Source organism: Cyprinodon tularosa, unplaced genomic scaffold, assembly GCF_016077235.1.
Source record: "Cyprinodon tularosa strain WSP-4 unplaced genomic scaffold, ASM1607723v1 ctg123, whole genome shotgun sequence".
Classification (NCBI taxonomy): domain Eukaryota; kingdom Metazoa; phylum Chordata; class Actinopteri; order Cyprinodontiformes; family Cyprinodontidae; genus Cyprinodon; species Cyprinodon tularosa.
In genome coordinates this window covers 811,359-830,000 of record NW_024038037.1, presented here as the reverse complement: position 1 = coordinate 830,000, position 18,642 = coordinate 811,359, and the positions used below count along the sequence as shown (strand labels likewise).

General features: G+C 40.5%; 1 protein-coding gene across 7 annotated transcripts in view; it reads right to left on the bottom strand.

Moving 5' to 3' along the window:
- parp4 (poly (ADP-ribose) polymerase family, member 4) overlaps positions 1-18,642 on the bottom strand; it is a 60,810-nt gene that overhangs the window by 18,825 nt on the left and 23,343 nt on the right. For 6 of the 7 annotated variants that reach the window (XM_038276220.1, XM_038276224.1, XM_038276226.1 and 3 more), the window contains exons 18-32: positions 18,440-18,604; positions 17,825-17,865; positions 16,503-16,584; positions 16,150-16,287; positions 15,826-16,015; positions 13,571-13,641; positions 11,958-12,145; positions 11,745-11,844; positions 11,475-11,645; positions 10,643-10,723; positions 10,476-10,556; positions 10,300-10,395; positions 10,104-10,220; positions 8,301-8,372; positions 6,639-6,698 (exon numbers count right to left, since the gene is read on the bottom strand). In XM_038276220.1, the coding sequence (XP_038132148.1) occupies positions 6,639-6,698; positions 8,301-8,372; positions 10,104-10,220; positions 10,300-10,395; positions 10,476-10,556; positions 10,643-10,723; positions 11,475-11,645; positions 11,745-11,844; positions 11,958-12,145; positions 13,571-13,641; positions 15,826-16,015; positions 16,150-16,287; positions 16,503-16,584; positions 17,825-17,865; positions 18,440-18,604 (1,653 nt within the window). Of the gene's footprint in view, positions 1-2,512; positions 2,573-6,638; positions 6,699-8,300; positions 8,373-10,103; positions 10,221-10,299; positions 10,396-10,475; positions 10,557-10,642; positions 10,724-11,474; positions 11,646-11,744; positions 11,845-11,957; positions 12,146-13,570; positions 13,642-15,825; positions 16,016-16,149; positions 16,288-16,502; positions 16,585-17,824; positions 17,866-18,439; positions 18,605-18,642 lie in introns of those variants that run through there. The other variant, XM_038276227.1, reaches the window with a different exon arrangement.

Here is an 18,642-nt window from a genome sequence, read left to right as displayed (position 1 = left end):
ATGTGTTTTGTGTGTCCCATCACATCAGCTGTAGAATTAACACCCCATTACAGAAACTCACTTCATACAAATGGTAAAGTATGGTGGCGGTAGTGTGATACTATGGGGCTATTTGGTGTTCCACGACCTAGAACTTGCTGTTATGGAACTAAGAATTCTGATATTTACCAAATGATCCTAAATGACAGAGTCGGGTCATTCATCAGTGACCTCAAACTGCAGCAAACTTAGGTTCTGAAGTAGGACAATGATCCAAAACACACCAGCAAGTTGACCTCTGAAAGGCTAAAGAGAAGCAAAACTAAGAATTTGCAGTGGCCTAGTCAAAGTCCTGGCCTGAATCCTACTGAGATGCTGCAGTAGAACCCTAAAGGTGAGTACTGGAGAGGAATAACCCACCGGAACGATAGCCTGGTGAGACCATCCTGATCTTGCGAGCTTTCAAGGTTTCACTCGCTAATCAGTCTGGAGACTCTCCGTTAAAGAAAATTTGGAGCCATTCACCAAACGAACGTCCAATCAGCGTTGGCTTTGAGGCGGGTTGAGGTGTGACGCAACGAGAAGCGCGACAGTTCAGTCTAAAGAACATGGCGGCTTCAGCCGATGAAACTAGCGTTAGCGTGGCTATCGAGCAAGTTTTATCGGAATTACAGAGTATTTCTTCACTGAAAGAAGAGCAAAACACTGCTCTGGAGGCTTTTCTCAGAGGAAAAGATGTTTTTGCTCTCCTCCCGACTGGTTTCGGCAAGAGTTTGATCTATCAATTGGCTCCTCTTCGTCGTCGCTCTGTTAGTACGTCATATGCTTCGTTGATCTGATTGGTTTATTTGGCCCGTCTATCACCAACATAGGCCAATAAGCTAACCAGTATTTTCGCCCCTTCCCAAAATTACTTCAACGGAAGGTTTCCAGATGGATATGCGGAGCAAATCCAGCTGGCGGAGTCAGGTTACCGGAACGATGCTTTCCCTGTTCAATTACAGCTCTCAACTACTCTGGGGTTCCTGGCAACCCTTACCCCCAGATTCCACATCCTCCGTCAGCGCTCCGCTCACGTACGTCGTACCTGTCTGTCATGTTAATCAATGAAAGCTGTTCCACATCCACCGCTACTCCTCCACACCTCACCGTCGATGTACGTCTTCACTGTCCGTCGCCGTCAAAATACAGAGCCGAGCTATTTTTTGCTCTGCTCCGGTCCGGCAAGGTCAGGATCCACAATTGCATCAAACAGAAAAAAAAAAAATGTTGAGAAGATCCTTATTCTTTTATATCCTCCATTCTTATATATTCCCAAAAACTAAGACCGTTTAATTAAATGATTGGAGGCAAACTATTGGTACTTAAACATACCAGGAAGCAGATTTCTCATCTTGATCAAAATACTTATTTTACACCGTGAGGCTTAAAAGTTTAATCATATCCAGTCACAACAACTTCCAAGAGCGCATCTGACAACTTCAAAACAAACTTCTTATCGCAGGCAGGGATGAAGACATGCTGAGTGTGGAAGCAGAGAACATCCAATACATCATCCAAAGATAAAGATCCACAACAAAAAGAAAATATTTGGGCAGAAACTGCACATATGCTGGATGCTGATGGGGATTTTTTTTAATATTTCATATTATCGTTCCGCATGTTTTGCTCCTATGAATTTAATAATAATAATATTGTGCATGCCCTCCTCGAGGAAGACGGTGGGAACTGCAGAGGCTGTAGGCCAGGCATCCACTAAGTCGGTCCTGGAGGTTCTGCTGTCCTGCAGGTTTTATAGGTTTCTCTGCTTTAGCACAGCTGATTCTGTTGATTGCAATTCAGCAAAAGCCTTTAATCAACTATAATGTAAAGGGGGGTGGCTGCAGAGGATGTGGGACTTCGGTGCTACAGCTCAGATTATCTCACAGGTGTGACCTTGAACACAAACTAGGAGTAGCTGTGAAATATGAGAAAAATGTTTATGTTGGTAAGCAGATTTATAAACCTCAACCTTGCTTGCCTTCTGCTTATTTTGGGTTGGGTACGTATACACATTTATATTCAGCCAGTTATGAGAAAGAGGAGTGGAGGGGCCTGTTCTAGTAGAGGGACAGGGGAGCATATAGAGGGGGACCTTACATCGTCTTTGGTAAACTGTAGGCATGTACCTGTTGGTACGCTCTATGTATCCAGTAATTAATTAAGAAATTAAAAATATATTGAACAGAAGTGGTTAAAATACAGGAAATAAGAAAACTTGATCCTCCTTACCTCTCGAGACTCATCCATCTCCTTCTCCCCCATAGAACCCACCTGTAACAAAGAAAGAGAACTTCCAGTATTTCAAATTTCCTATTTATGACCATTTTTAAAGGAAATATGATATTTTCTTATAATTATAAATATTGTAACATTTCTAGGATTTATCCAGAAAATTTAAAGATCCTGATTATCACCACCACAAAGATCTTGAGTAGAAATGTAATTTTTAGTCATTCTCCTTATTTCAGTGGTCAGATTCTGGGCTCCTAAAGTGGATCGTATGGTTTTATTCTATCAACACTCTCACCTCAGTGGAAGATCTACAGCGAGCCTGTAAATAAAACAAAGAGCATCTACGGTAAGTCTCAGTGTCATTATTTTATCTGCTGGTTCAACATTGGTTCTGCTGCAGCTAATGAACAGAACACCTATAAAACTAATTTAAACCCATAGTTCATCATTCAAAAGAGAGCTGTTCGTATTATAAATAAAGCACATTATAGAGAGCATACAAACCAACTTTTTTTTTTACATTTAAAAACATAAAAAATGAAAGATTTGGTTGACTCTAAGACTGCTCAATTTATGTAAAAAGTAAAAAATAATTAGTTGCCAGTATTCAGGGTCTGTTTTTGATCAGGGACAGTTCTTATGATCTCAGAGGGAATAAAATGTTCAGAAAACCAAAAGCAAGAACAAATGTAAAACAACATTGTATTTCTGTTGTTGGGGTTGATTTATGGAACAAATTAGATCAGGAGCTAAAAGATTGTACATTAGCAAGGTTTAAAAACATATATAAGAATAATAAGATAAACAATTATGAAACATGTGAATGCAATAAGAGCAGTAAGATATTGGGTGCTTAACCTTTTTTGTTTTTTTCCCTCTTTTTTCCTAAAAGAAAGAAAAAAAAGAATTTATTATTGTAGAATAATAATCATACGTTGGTATGTATTATAAACGGTAGCCATCCATCTATTTATCTTGTTTCTTTTGCTTTCTAGTCCAATGTAAATTGGCTTTGGAGGGCGGGCATTAAGCTTCTTGCTTCTGCCAATACACCCTTTTTCAAACTGTTTTAATTTATGTTATATGGACATATACTGTATTTATAATATACTTGTATGTCTGAAATAAACAAACTTCACACCTCATCGCTGTCTTCAGATGTGTCTGACTGAAAAACAAGCAGAAAGAAGCGTCATGATCCCTTCCACCCAACGCCCCGCTAGCTGCTATTGCTGGGCAGGGATTAGGCTAAACTAGGCAGTTTCCTTGGGCCCCAGTTTCTGGGGCCCATAAAACTCATTTTACATGTATGGTTAATACAAACGTTACTTATTTGTGCACATTAGTTATATTTTTAACAAAAAATGTCATCAGAAAGCCCCCCCACCCCCTTCAGTGTCCACCATATTGGATCAGTCCATTTGCTGTACATGTTCAGAAAGGTCCAAACAGACAGCAGCAAACCATTTGAAAACAAACCATGCAAAGAGCAGTGTTGCCAACTTAGCGCTTTAGTCGCTATATTTAGCCACTTTTCAGACCCCTCTAAAACTTTGATTTCTAAAAAGCGCCTAGCTTTTTTAACCTCTTAACATCCACCTCATTATGGGTAATCCTTGCCTATTTCGCATACCCAAAAGGAAACGAAAAAACATAGGAACTGTAAGCCCAAATTGCACATGCAATACATTATTTGAAAGCTAACAGCTAAAATTGGTTGACTAGAACACAGACCAACCTGCATCAGTTCAAACATGACTCAAAGTGGTTGATTTTTATTCTCGAAATGATAGGTCTTTTTTGAACAGCAGTTCAGCGTTGGCTTTGAGGCGGGTTGAGGTGTGACGCAACGAGAAGCGCGACAGTTCAGTCTAAAGAACATGGCGGCTTCAGCCGATGAAACTAGCGTTAGCGTGGCTATCGAGCAAGTTTTATCAGAATTACAGAGTATTTCTTCACTGAAAGAAGAGAGAAACACTGCTCTGGAGGCTTTTCTCAGAGGAAAAGATGTTTTTGCTCTTCTCCCAACATAGGCCAATCAGCTAACCAGTATTTTCGCCCCTTCCCAAAATTACTTCTACGGAAGGTTTCCAGATGGATATGCAGAACAAATCCATCTGGCGGAGTCAGGTTAGTGTTCTACATCATGCCAACCATAAATTGAAAAAAATGTCAGACCTCTAGCTATAACAGTTCCAGAGCTGTACAGAACTTTTTGCATCAGCTTGGAGCTGCGCGCATTAGCTCCACCTGCTGGTAAAAATTTTAACTGGTGGAATTTTATGCATTTTTTAGTTATTACCCCCACTTAGGGTCCACCGGGTTGCCGGCGACCGGGTGGGTTCTAAGAGGTTAAAATCTAATTTCTCGAAAGAGAACAAGATCCAGTGTTTTAAACAATCTGTTTTCCTTTATAAAAACTTCCTGAAACAATTTCTGAATTTATCCAGAAAATCCAAAGATCCTGATTGTGTTTCTGTGGGAACAGCGGCTCCAGGGGCTGAGAAATTAGAGAATATATGCTGTCTGTATACATGTGGGTACAGTAAGTATTCCAGTAGGTATTAACATAGCTACAGCCTGACTTTGATTTGATTAAACTGTAAGTACTAAACAAGAACACCACAGTTAATAAGTAAACAACCACCTTGGTACATTAACCCAGGAAATGACTGAAAAATAAATAATACACTAAAAGGAAGTGGCTAATAAACAAGAGTGAAGAAAACTTGTTCCTCCTTACCGAATCTGTCTGCGCCATAGCGCCAGTTCTTTTATAGCCAAGATCAATGGAATTCGCATACATCTGTAAAAGAATATTCAAGTTCAGGTTTCTTAAACAAAAATAATTTCTCTATAAAATATCTTGTAACAAGTCAGAGAATCTATCCATAAAATCCAAAGATCCTGGTTATGTTGCTGTGAGAAATGAAGCGGGGCTCATTGTTTTAGAACAGATGGCAAAATATGTGAAGATAAAGACGACAGTTTCCGTTTACTGAAAGTAGATCATCACCATCACAAAGATCTCGACTAGAAATGTTATTTTCAGTCACTCTCCGTGTTCCAGTGGTCAGATTCTGGGGTCCTGAAGTCGATCTTAGGATTTTAAAAGATCCACCTGGATAAATGAAATCTTTGTACATTATCTGACTGTCCACCTCGCTCAACACATCTATGTCTGACAGGGTTTGACAGATATATAGATATGTTGGTTAATGCTGCTCTGCAACATTGCGTGGACATCAGGGCCAGTTCCCCTGGATTGGCAGACCGGGGTGGTGGTCCCTCTATTTAAAAAAGGGGACCAGATGGAGTGTTGCAACTACAGAGGAATCCCACTCTTAAGCCTCCCTGGTAAGGTCTATTCCGGGGTTCTGGAAAGGAGGGTCCGTCGAATAGTCGAATCTGGGATTCAGGAGGAGCAGTGTGGTTTTCGTTCTGGCCGTGGAACACTGGATCAGCTCTATACCCTCAGCAGGATCCTGGAGGGGGCATGGGAGTTTGACCAACCACTCTACATTTGTTTTGTGGATCTAGAGAAGGCATTCAACCGTGTCCCTCAGCGGGTCGTGTGGGGGGTACTCCCGGGAGTATGGAGTACAGGTGTCAGAGCCTGGTCCGCATTGCTGGCAGTAAGTCGGACTCGTTTCCGGTGAGGGTTGGACTCCACCAAGGTTGCTGTGAAGCGGGCCCTGTACCGACCGGTCTGTGGTGGTGAAGAGGGAGCTTAGCCAAAAAGCAAAGCTCTCGATTTACCGGTCGATCTACGTTCCTACCCTCATCTATGGTCATGAGCTTTGGGTCATGACCGAAAGAATGAGATCCCGGATACAAACGGCTGAAATGAGTTTTCTCCATAGTGTGTCTGGGCTCTCCCTTAGAGATAGGGTGAGGAGCTCAGTCATCCGGGGAGGACTCAGAGTAGAGCCGCTGCTCCTCCACATTGAGAGGAGCCAGTTGATGTGGCTTGGGCATCTGGTTAGGATGCCTCCTGGACGTCTCCCTGGTGAGGTGTTCCAGGCACGTCCCACCGGGAGGAGGCCCAGGGGGAGACCCAGGACACACTGGAGGGATGTTTCTCAGCTGGCCTGGGAGCGCCTTGGGATTCCCCCGGAGGAGCTGGACCAGGTGGCAGGGGAGAGGGACGTCTGGGCCTCCCTACTGAAGCTGCTACCCCCGCAATCCAACCCCGGAGAATGGATGGATGGATGGATGGATGGATGGATGGATGGATGGATGGATGGATGGATGGATGGATGGATGGATGGATGGATGGATGGATGGAAATGTTGGGACTTTCTTTGTAATCAACTGAGGAATAAATGATCTACCCAAAAGAAGTGACTAAAAAATAACAGTGAAGAAAACTTGTTCCTTCTTACCGATTTCTTCTTCATGGTAGTAGTTTCTGCAGGGTCATCATCAAAGAGGCCAAAGCCCATCTGTAAAAGAATATTCAAATTCAGGTTTTGTAAGCAAAAATGACTGCTCTATAAATATCTTGAAACAACTCTAAGAATTTATCCTGAAAATTTATGGGTTGCCGTTAAGTTAAGCAGTCAAAAATATTTATGGTTATTTAGCGTTTTGTTTTTTTAGGAGAAAAATAAAAAAGTTTTTTTTCCCCAGGTCATTTTTTCACCATGTCATTCATTCATTTATAAAAATCTTACTTTGTTAAGTAAATATTAAGTTTGGAGCTAAATATTTAGCTTGCAAAATAAATATTTAGTTTGTTAAATAAATATTGAGCTACAAATTAAATATTTATTTAACAAACTAAATATTAACCCTATAATGCCAAATGTATCGTATTTGATACATACGGTTTCTGAAATGTTTTGCGTCTGACACCTTTTGCATAATTTAATGGTAAAAACTTTGCTAAAAATCCTATTGTACACAGTCAGATATACCTGATAACAGAGTGCAGAAGACTACACAAAAAATAATCTTGACTTATCGCATAGTAATAAATTATTAGTATCAAAAAGGTATTTCTGTTTTTTCTTTTTACATATTTAGTAAAAGGCCAAAAAGGGACATCAAACCAAAAAAAATTAATTTTCTGTTTTGTTTTATTCTTGGATCGGGCTTTAAAGGGTTAAGCTAGCACCAAGCTAGCTAAAAATTTAGCTAATATGCATTTTCACTTGTGGAAAAGCGGAAGTGAACTACCAAAGTAAGAGCCTGGGAATCTCTGTACAACTCCTACGGTTTAAGGCGAGTGACTGATTTCTGTTTAATCACTTTGTCGTTGTTTGAATCCCAAACCAGCCCTCTAAGCACTAACCCTTAACTATCGAGTATCACTAACTATTAAGTCTCATTAGCAGCTGTAGAAGCTGCCTGGATGAATGCAGGGGTGGGGAAGGGAAAGCAGTCGTTGCTATGGCAAAACAGTGACGCCCATGTGCAGTTGTAGCGCAGGTTTACATAAGATTAAACATTTTCCCATTTCCTAAAACAAATGTATACGGTGAAATGAAGCTATTCAAAGAGGACAGTCAGTTTTGGAATTAATTACGTTTCTTTCATAAACTAATTTTTGATTTTTTGTTAGTGGGACCGAGAAGCAGTAGGAGTTCTCAGGCTTTTACTTTGGTAGGTCACTTCCTCTTTCGCAAAGTTTGCATATTAGCTAAATATTCGGCTTGCTTGGTGCTAGCTAACTATTATGGTATGTTAAGTATGTTAAATACATTTTTTATTTAGAGCTAAATATTTATTTTCATAAACTAAATACTAAATCTAGAGCTAAATATTATATTTACCTAAATATGCAAACTAAGCATTTATTAAGGAAAGTAAGATTTTTAAAAATGAATGAATGACATGGAAAAAAATAAACCCCTTATTTTTCTTTTTAAACATGCTAAATTTTCATAAATATCACTCCTAACTTTTGACTGCTTAAATTTACAAACAGCTGCCCATAAAAATCTAAAGATCCTGATTATGTTGCTGTGAGAATAGCGGCTCCAGGGGCCGATAAATGATGAGGAGCTAAAAGATAACAGTGAAGAAAACTTGGTCCTCCTTACGTCATCAACAGATTCATCATCAGATAGCTCCGCCCCCTCCAGCTCCACTTCATCCTCCTCAATAGAATCTATCTGTAAAAAAGAAAGAGAACATTTTGCTTCGCTCATATTCAGAATTTAAACTTCTGAAAGTTCTTTAAATATGAAATGATTCCATCCTGTTCAATAAATGATCAGTGTTTTTAATTCAGAGTAATTTTCATGTGAATGTGCTTTACTGGAGGCATCCATGTTTGTCAAAGAACACTACTGCCACCTACTGGTTAGTGACGTCACGGTGCGGTATCGGCTGTTGATCAAGTCCCAGTGCTGTATCTGGTGTTTGTCACAACGCGCTATTATCCAAGTCATCTTGAAAACATTCTTCTTCCAAATGTTGGCTACATATTACGGGTTTTTTCTCTGGCCAGAAGTTCGATGGCAAATCCTCCCTCTTCAAGTTGGCGATCCAACGACCAACCCGTCCGTGGAGGATCAGGAACCAGAAAGGTGGAATAACTCTTTTTTTTTTCACTTTTACCCGATGTATTCCAGCATCCAGCTGCCATGCACGTGGGCATTGTCAGTTTCACTATAGCTCTGGTGAATTTCAATGGTGAAGTCCTCTGGAAATCTTCAATAATTGTTGTTGATTGCAGATGTGTCAAGTAGTTCCCATTGATTTAGCTTGGAAAGCGGGGAGGATGGCGCTAGGCTTACCGCACCGTGACGTCACTGCTGGAAGACGGCAGGAGGGAGGGGCTACTATATTTGGGAAAAAATGGCCGCTCACGAACTTTATTTATTATCGTTTTTAATCTTTTACCGATCAATGCTAAATAAATTAAATCACCGCTAATGATCCAATGATTTTTCCTTGCTGACCGGACTTCTCCTTTAATCAAACTGTTCTTCCTGGTCGCCTCGGGGAGGCCCAGGACACGCTGGAGGGACTATGTCTCTGAGCTGGCCTGGTGTCGCCTCGGGGTCCCAAGCAGAGCAGCTGGAGGAGGTGTGCATGGATCAGGAAGTCTGGGCATCTTTGCTTAGACTGCTGTCTTCGTGACTCGGCCCCGAATAAAGAGGAAAAAAATGGATGGATGGACAAACTGTTCTTCTGTATAAAAAAATAAAGGTTCTTCCATCTTTATTCTGGTGAAGATTCTCAGTCATCCAGGTCATTGTCATTCCTAAAAAGGTTAAAAAAACAAAGCAATCCACTGGACTTTGTTTCCAAGTTTAAAGACGTTTCTCTTCCCATCCAGGAAGCTTTTTCAATACTCAACACTAATTCTGACATTTTGAATTGAAAAAGCTTCCTGGATGGGAAGCGAAACGTCTTCAAACTTGGAAAAAAAGTCCAGTAGATTGTTTTTTACTTTTCATTTTTTGGAATTCCTCTATCTTTAACTGTTTAACACTTGGGAAAAAAAGAAGCTGAACAGGAGTGAAGAGCTAAGATCAACTAAGAGAGCAACAATGAATGCTTCTCCAAGTCTGTTTGAGTGGATCTTATGGCTTCATGAAAGAAAACAGAGGAATTTGCGCTTTGTCTCAAACTCTAACGACCTCTTTTTGACTTTTAATGGTCGTAAATCATCAAATTCCTGCAGCAGCAACAACAAGAACTGATTCTTACTTTATGAAAATAGCAGGAAAAATTAAATATAAAGTAAGATTTCTCCAATGCCGTTATATCTGAATGAAAACATGTGTCCCTCAGTGATTAGGACCAGTTAGAAAATAAAAACTAACTTCCTAACACTGACATCCAGTTTAATTCAGTTTATTTATAAGCGTGTCAGCACCCTGCATTGTCTCTACCTCAGCTGTTTGTTTCTCCTGAGGAAGAGTCCAGCTGATGTAGGGCAAGAAGTCTACATCCTCGTCTGCGATCAGCTTGGGGACGTCCGTGACGCCATCCTCTGCTTTCTCCGAATCCTAAAACAAGGAACGCAATAGAAGCTGGTTTGATTTTGGTAAAAAAAACAGCAAACGTGTGATGAAAAAGCAAACTGACCCGCTCTTCAATGGCGACAAAGCTGGTGAACTGAGACAGAATGGAGTACTCTTTGCTTAGATCGATAATGAAGGACTTCAGCTCGGCTTTTTTACCCTAAAAGCACAGAAGCAGCAGTGAACCAGTGAAGCTCAGCTGCTATCTGAGGACAGAGTTAATAAACCAACATGTTGTACCTCATGTTCAGCCTCGGTGGCGTCCAGGCTTCCGTCCTCATAGTCTCTGATCAGCGCTCTGGCAGTGAGCTTATGAAGAAACTGAACACATCAAATCAACAACTGAGCTTCTGGTTCTTTGATTATGTGTTAATATGTTTATAGAGAGGGAAGAAAATGGGCCGTACGGTTCCTCTGGTCTTCTGCAGCTCTGTTGTTGAGACCATGGTTCTAAGCTCCTGACCACGTACATCTCCAAGTAGAGTCGCCTACATGAAAGAAAAAATATAAATGTTGAAACAGTAAGGAAATAAAACGGGTTAAGAGTTCTCAATAACCCAACACAGCATCTGGGGTCTAAACTTTGACTAGGCCAGTGGAAAACCTTCATACTTTTTTTATTTCAACCATTGTGATCTAGATTTGCTGTTCCGGGACGTTTTCCTGCTGATCTTCTAACTTCTAGATGTATCTCTTATCTGAAACACCTGAATCACGAGGCTGAATTTCTCCACAACAATGCCTGATCATGATGTTAGGCGTTTGGGAGGCAGATCTTTTAGTTATCAGGCTCCTCTCCTGTGGAACCAACTACCAGTTTTAGTCCGTGAGGCAGACACCCTGTCTGCTTTTAAGGCTAGGCTTAAAACTTTCCTTTTTGATAAAGCTTCTAGTTAGAGTGGCTCAGGTTATCCTGATCTATCTCTATAGTTCTGCTGCTATAGGCTTAGACTGCTGGAGGACATAGGGACCCCTTTTTCATCATTCTATCTCTATTCTCCCACTCTGCAGAATCTGTTAGTTCAATCTCTAACGTTCTGCTCTCTCTGCTCTTTCTCATAGTAGCTTCATCTGGTCTGTTCCTGTTTGGCTGTGACTCCATCCTGGAGAGAAAACTCTAAGCATATTTGTAATTTCTCAGAACATTGCAGAGCGTGACCTTTTAAAAGAAGCAGACGAGCTGTTCTCCGTCCCGCAGCATGACTGATCAAACCAGAGGAAAATCCAGAAGACAAACACCTGAGTACAGTGGGGCACGAAGCCGTAAACCAGCGTGTGGCAGTCGTTGAACAGAGCGTGCAGCTGCTTCGGGGATTGAAGAGGAGGAGGAGCTCTTGAGTTGAACTGCTGCCACTTCACAGAGACGGAGCTGCAGCCGGGAGACAACATGCGCTTCACCTGGTGCTTCACCTGCAGAACATGTCGGGATTCAGAACCACCATGGTCACATGACAGACGCTGAAACTAGTCTTCATAGCGTACGCTTTCCGTGAGGAAACCAGGACTCACCTTCTCAGCCCAGGTGTGCTTAGTTTTAGCGTCGAAAAATTCATAAGCCCCGCCCCCTGCTTGAGCCAGGGCTCTCAACATGTGGCGATTGGCTGTGGAGCTGAAACGATAAGGAAACTGACATTTAAACTTGTTTGAATGAAAACCAAACTCTAAACATAACCTGCAGCCATACTGATGGACGAGGAACATGAAATGGAAATAGATCGTCACCTCAGGCCGCAGGTGAAGAGGCGGCTGTGCTTGACGTTGTCTCTGAGCAGCTGCAAGGTGACTGCAGCGTTCTGAATGTGGCCGTCCGACAGCAGCAGCAGGTTACGCACGCCAGAGGACGGCGGCAACAGGCTGAGGGCCTGGAGAGGCCGCCACAGCTCGGTGCCGCCCCCTAGTGGACAAGAGCTCTAATAGTATGCAAGACAGGTGATGATTAGTAAAATACTAAATATTTTTCATTTCAATAAATATTAATTAACTAAAAGTTAAATGTGTAATAAGAAAAACAAAAACATACAAATATCTTGTTTAAAGATCCAGAAAATATTTCTGTTACATTTTTATTAAAGTTTAAATACCTTTTCTTAGTTTTTGGCATAAAGTTATTCTGCAAATTATGGTTGGGGTCAGATGGTTTGGGTAGTTTTAGATCTGGTTTTTATAGGCTGCCTCCCTCACACACATGCACACCCATACTCGTTCTGCTATACGCAGTAAGGACCATGTGTTGACTTCCATTGATTGTCAGTCATTTTCAACCCTTTCTATAGCCTTGTGAGACCATCCTGATCTCGCAAGCTTTCAAGATTTCACTCGCAGATCAGTCTGGCTACTTTCCGTTAAAGAAAATTTGGAGCCGTTCACCAAACGAACGTCCAATCAGCGTTGGCTTTGAGGCGGGTTGAGGTGTGACGCAACGAGAAGCGCCACAGTTCAGTCTAAAGAACATGGCGGCTTCAGCCGATGAAACTAGCGTTAGCGTGGCTATCGAGCAAGTTTTATCGGAATTACAGAGTATTTCTTCACTGAAAGAAGAGCAAAACACTGCTCTGGAGGCTTTTCTCAGAGGAAAAGATGTTTTTGCTCTTCTCCCGACTGGTTTCGGCAAGAGTTAGCCTGGCTTGTGGTTGTGGTTTTGTCGTCGCTCTGTTAGTACGTCATATGCTTCGTTGATCTCATTGGTTTATTTGGCCCGTCTATCAACAACATAGGCCAATCAGCTAACCAGTATTTTCGCCCCTTCCCAAAATTACTTCAACCGAAGGTTTCCAGATGGATATGCGGAGCAAATCCATCTGGCGGAGTCAGGTTACCCCTTCTATGCCCTAACCCTAAAACTGACCCTAAACCTAACCATTACCAATGCATACCTCACCCTAACCCAACTAACACCTTAGCCCCAAACCTAACTATTAATAAAATAGCATTGAGGACCAACAAAGTGTCCTCACTTTACAACAACTGGTCCTCAATTTGATGGTGAAATTGGAAAAATGGTTCTCACTCTGAGGGTTAGACAGTTATACACACACACACACACACACTCAGCTTCAGCAAAACATTTTTTAATGGACTAAAATCAGGGTATTTGTGAAAGTCACTCAGAAACTTTAGCTTAATTGTCCATTTAGGAATCATTTTATTGGTCATATAAATGATCAATGCAATGTTCATACTTCAGCTTTACCAGATTCATTTAAAACTAGCAACGGTCAATATGGCCAATTAGATAAAGTTTTATAATAAGTGGAAATTGGGAATCTTATAGCATGGGTTATTACATTTTCAGCCTTTTCTCCAGATGAAAACCTTGTTAAATGGTCTGAACTCACCTTGATGAACATCTCGGCTTTATCATCAGCTTCAGGAAGTTGCTCAGCCTTTTGGAAAGCTCGCTGGTAAACTGCAGAACAGAGATTTTAGTTCTAGGAATGTAACATGTTTTAGAATACAAGTTCTTGGCATGCAATGTTTAAGTTCTCAGAAAGCAACCTATATGTTCTTAGAAAGTAATCGTTTGACTCTGAGGCAGTGGCGGTTCTAGACCAAATGTACCAGGGGGCCAGGAGGGGGCCAGCGTGTTTTCATGGGGGAACAGAAAAGCATGAAACATAAAACGGGATTCAAATATATTATGATAGCTTCGTGAAGTTAGATTTACATTCAATTACGGTAGGTTTAATTAAAATTCTACGTCTTCCAACTGAAAAAGTTTTTTTTTTTTGTGCTTGAAAATATTCATTAGGATTATCGTTAAAATCAAAATAAAAATTTAAAATAGAAATTAAAAATTAGCATAGCAAAAAAGCAACTCAAAAAATTGTAGCTATTTAAATATTTAAATGATCAAATAAAGCTATTATTTGAAATATTAGGTTAATATACATTCATAATTTAGAGAGTATTTTTTTTTTTATTTGTTTTGAAAAAAAAATTTAGCAGATGAAAACTGGGATCCTTTCTCAATGGTTACCTATCAGTAACCATGTCTGTTCCAGAGTATATAGTTGTTAGAATTTCTTTCAGTATTATGTGTTCAGTACAGGGGGCCAGGACATCATTTAAAGGGGCACTGGCCCCCGTTGGTCCCTGTCTAGAACCGCCCATGCTCTTAGAAAGCAAGTTGTCGGATGTTTTCACTTCCAAAATCTCAGAAATAACCCATTGGTTCCTTTGATGTTACATGTTTGGAATTCTGGGAAAAACAGCCCATTATTATATTTTTCTTACTTAAGTTGAAACAGATTATTTACTAAAGTAACTTTATTTTATTGTAAGGTATCCTGCTAGATAGTAAATTAAATGTGTACATTCTTGTAATGAGGTATGTAAGTATTTGAATTGTGACGAATTAGTTTTTTGGAATGTAACATGTAATTTTTTTAAACTTAACATCTAAGTGCTACAATTGTAAAGTGTGAGTTCCTGGAAAGTAATAAAAAGGTTATTAGAGAGTATAACATAAGTCCTTGGAAAGTAAGCTTTTAGTTCTTGGAAAGAACAATCTAAGTTAATAGGGAGTTACATGTTGGTCGTTAGAATGTAGCCTGTCAATTCTTAAGGTACAACTTAAAAACCCTTGGAAAGGAAGTTGTTGGTTCTTAGAAAGTAATGTCTAAGTTCTTGGAAAGTAAGCCTTTAGTTATTGGTAAGAAAGATGTAAGTTCATAGAGAGTAACATGTTGGTCGTTAGAATGTAGGCTGTAAATGTTTGAGGTACAATTTATAAACCGTGGAAAGGATGTTGTTAGTTCTTAGAAAGTAACGTATAAGTTCTTGGAAAGCACCACATTGGTTCTTGGAAAGTAATCTGTACTTTCTTGGAGTGCGAGATGTACGTTCATGGAACGTAATATGGAAGATCTTGGAATATAACATATAAGCTATTATAAAAGTACTTTCCAAGTTCTTGGAAAATAACGTCTTTTCTCGGAATGCAATTGAATTTTACATGTCAATATTGTCTTTGGCATTACCGAGTTATCATGTGTGATGAAATATGTTATTTTGTCTTTGTTTGTTTTTTCCAAACCAAAAAGTAAAGTTTTGTTTGCTGTTTATCTCTCTGTGTGGGTCCCAAACATTTCATGACTTTGCCCGATGGTTGCTGAAGTGTGTTATCACGCCACCTCTTAGGCTCTTCTTCAGAAAGGCTGAATAAAGTCAGAGACCTCTTGCTTTACTTAGACATTGACTAAAAAAGAAGCAGTTGCTGTCACTGTGCAGATTAGGGCAAATTCCTCTAAGGTTTTCACAGAAATTATCCTCTTTGCAGAGCAGATGCAGTGCATGCAAGCTGGGTGCTTCCTAGAGTGGCATATAATCACTGTTCAATGTAGGACGTTGACGGACAACGACTCTACATGACAGGGAGGGGCTGCTTCTCAGAGCAAAATCACAAGGATTACTCTGAGATGATGAATCAAGAATTTGATGAAGGTGTTGCATCATATCAAAATTAAAAGGTAAACATGTTAATTTTGAATGACATATAGACCATTTAACAAAACTCCTTTACCAAAGTGAAATATTTAGTCAGCTAAACAAGTTCAGCTTCTGTTCTGTTTTTATTCCCATCAAAACCAACCTGTTCCAAACAAAAAAATGTTGATTCTGACGTTGTCCTTCAGATTCTTTAACACCTGCAGGGCGATTTCCTTGGCCAAATGGAAAGACTTGTCCCTCATGGACTCAGATGAATCCAGCAAAATGACTACTTCACTGACTCCAGAACTGTAGTCAACCTGAAAGTCTGGGTAGAAAACCAGCATGCAGGCCTGTAGCAGATAACAAAGTTTGTTTACTTGTCTTATATTGTTGGCCTTGTACAGGATGATTCAAAGTTAAATGTGGAATGTCTCAGGGTTCAGAACTGGGACTCTTTTTATATCCATAAAAGGATCAAACAGACCTGGCTGTCTTTGTCAGGATGTTTCTCCACCCACATTCTGGGAAGATGAACCTCAGAGAGAGAAACCGAGAGCTGGAAACCATCCGGACCCATGAGCTGACCTGGCATCACACTGACCACTGCCTGACACTGAGTCCTCTGCATGACCCAATACAAACAAAAGAATAAAACAGGAAGGGTTCACAATGAAGACTGAATAAAAAAATTAAATAAAGCACATGGAAATGAGAAGGTCTATCAGGAAAAGTCAGTAAATATAACCTAAAATGAAGCTAGTGAAGCATAACCTGCAGGAGGCTATGCAACAATATGCAGACGATATAGTTATTTTTATCAGCGTAGGAAAAACCCACCTTGATTTTGACTTGGTGGGTGATGCAGGTCAGACTAGAGATCTCGTTGGGCATCTCCACCGACATGTCCAAGGTGAACTCTCTGACGACCAGAAAGAACAACACGTTGTCCATATTAGCGCATTAATTTGATCAAACACAACCAACAGCTGAAGAACTGCTGCACAGATTTTATTCTATTTATTTAACCTTTATTTTACCAGGAAGTCCCTTGAGATAAAATCTCTTTTTCGAGGGAGACCTGGCTAATGACTTTTTTTTATTCTGCCCCAGATTCCACATCCTCCGTCAGCGCTCCGTCCCGCTAACGTACGTCATGCGGAGGACTTGTCGCTCATGTTAATCAATGAGAACTGTTCCACATCCACCGCTTCTCCTCTGTACGTCACCGTCCACGTACGTCTTCTCCGCCCGTCGCCCTCAAAATACGGTGCCGTGCTATTTTTTGCTCTGCTCTGGTCCGGCCAGGTCAGGATCCGTAATTGCAATCGCAACAAACAGGAAAAAGAACGGCGGGAAGATCCGGTTTACCTAATTAAAATACGGGAACGACAGAACGTTAACTACAAATTAGAGCAAAATTCCTATATATTCCCCAAAACTAAGATCATTTAATTAAATGGTTGGATGCAAACTATTGGTACTTAAACATACAAATATTAATTTTATACTGAGAGGCATAAAAGTATAATCAAATTCAGTCACAACAACATCCAAGAGCGCAAACTTCTTACCGCAGGCATGGATGAAGAGATGCAGAGTTTGGAAGTAGAGAATAACCATAGTTCATACAAACCATGTATGATCCTAGTTATCCCCGTTACAAAAATATACAACGAAAAGAAAATATTTGGGCAGAAACTGAACCTATGCTGGATGATGATGGAGATTTTTTTAATATGTCATATTAAATTACCGTATTTTCACGACTATAAGGCGCATATAAACGTCTTTTTTTTACCCTCAAAATGCGCGGCACGCTCTTTGGTGCGGTGCGCCCTATGTGTGTTGATTACAAGCGTTCATTACAGCATTTTTGCTCATTTGAATTTAATATTAATATCGCACATGCTTTCCTCGAGCTCCGAGGAGGTTGGAGTGGAGTAAGACGGGAGGAACAGCGGAGGCTGTAGGCTTTCCTTTGCGCAGGCGGTCTGGAGCGCAGCCGAGCGGAACGGATCGGGGCGGAACGGATCGGGGCGGAACGGATCGGGGCGGAACGGATCGGGGCGGAACGGATCGGGGCGGTAACAGATGATGTGGGATTTCGGGGTCAGGATCTCATGAATTAAAAACAAGAAAACAGGAATTTTCAGTCTCACCTTGACGCTTCATCAGTGACACAAACCTTCTGCACGGAAACCTTTGGGTTAGAAAACACACATAATTATTTTTTTTTTTTTTATCTGAAGGCAAGAAAGCAAAAACATGCTTTTCTCAACATAAAACATTCTCTATACTCAACATTTTAAATTAAAACTATTCATGATTTAAACATTGAAATGATAAAACCAACTGATTGTAATAAAGAAATCCCATTTATACTAAAGCAGTTTAAACCCTTTTTAACAGCCCTTCGTAATATAAGAAAAGGTAATTAATTAAAATGGATATTATTATTATTACAAGCCATGAATAATTTTTTAAGGTTGAACAGCTTATCAAGACCATAGAAATTTATTTTAGATGTTGAAGAAAACCAAGGTCAAGAAAACCTTTTTGTGCGTCTGAGAAAAGAATAAAATCACAAACTAGTTCATTTTAAAAATTCAAAAATCTGCTACATTTTTTTTTTATTATTTGCTCTAATAAATGTTTACTGCAATAGTGAATAATTTATCATAGCAGAAAGTGGAGGGTTCTCATAACTTGAGTAAAAAAATAAAGCTTTTGGGAAAAGCACCCCTCCCCCTCCAATTACAGGCTCCGCCCCTTACCTGTGTTGTCTGGTTGAGGGCGGAGCTCTCCTGCCAGGGAGCCACACTCCCCGGCAGGGAGAACAGAATGCTCCCGTCTCGGACCACCAGCTCAGACAGAAAGGTGACTTTGATGAGGACGGTGGCTCCAGGCGGCAGGTTGCCCACGCTGATGGTGAACACGTCCTACAGAGAAAAGACGTCAGAGAGCCGGAGGGAAAAGG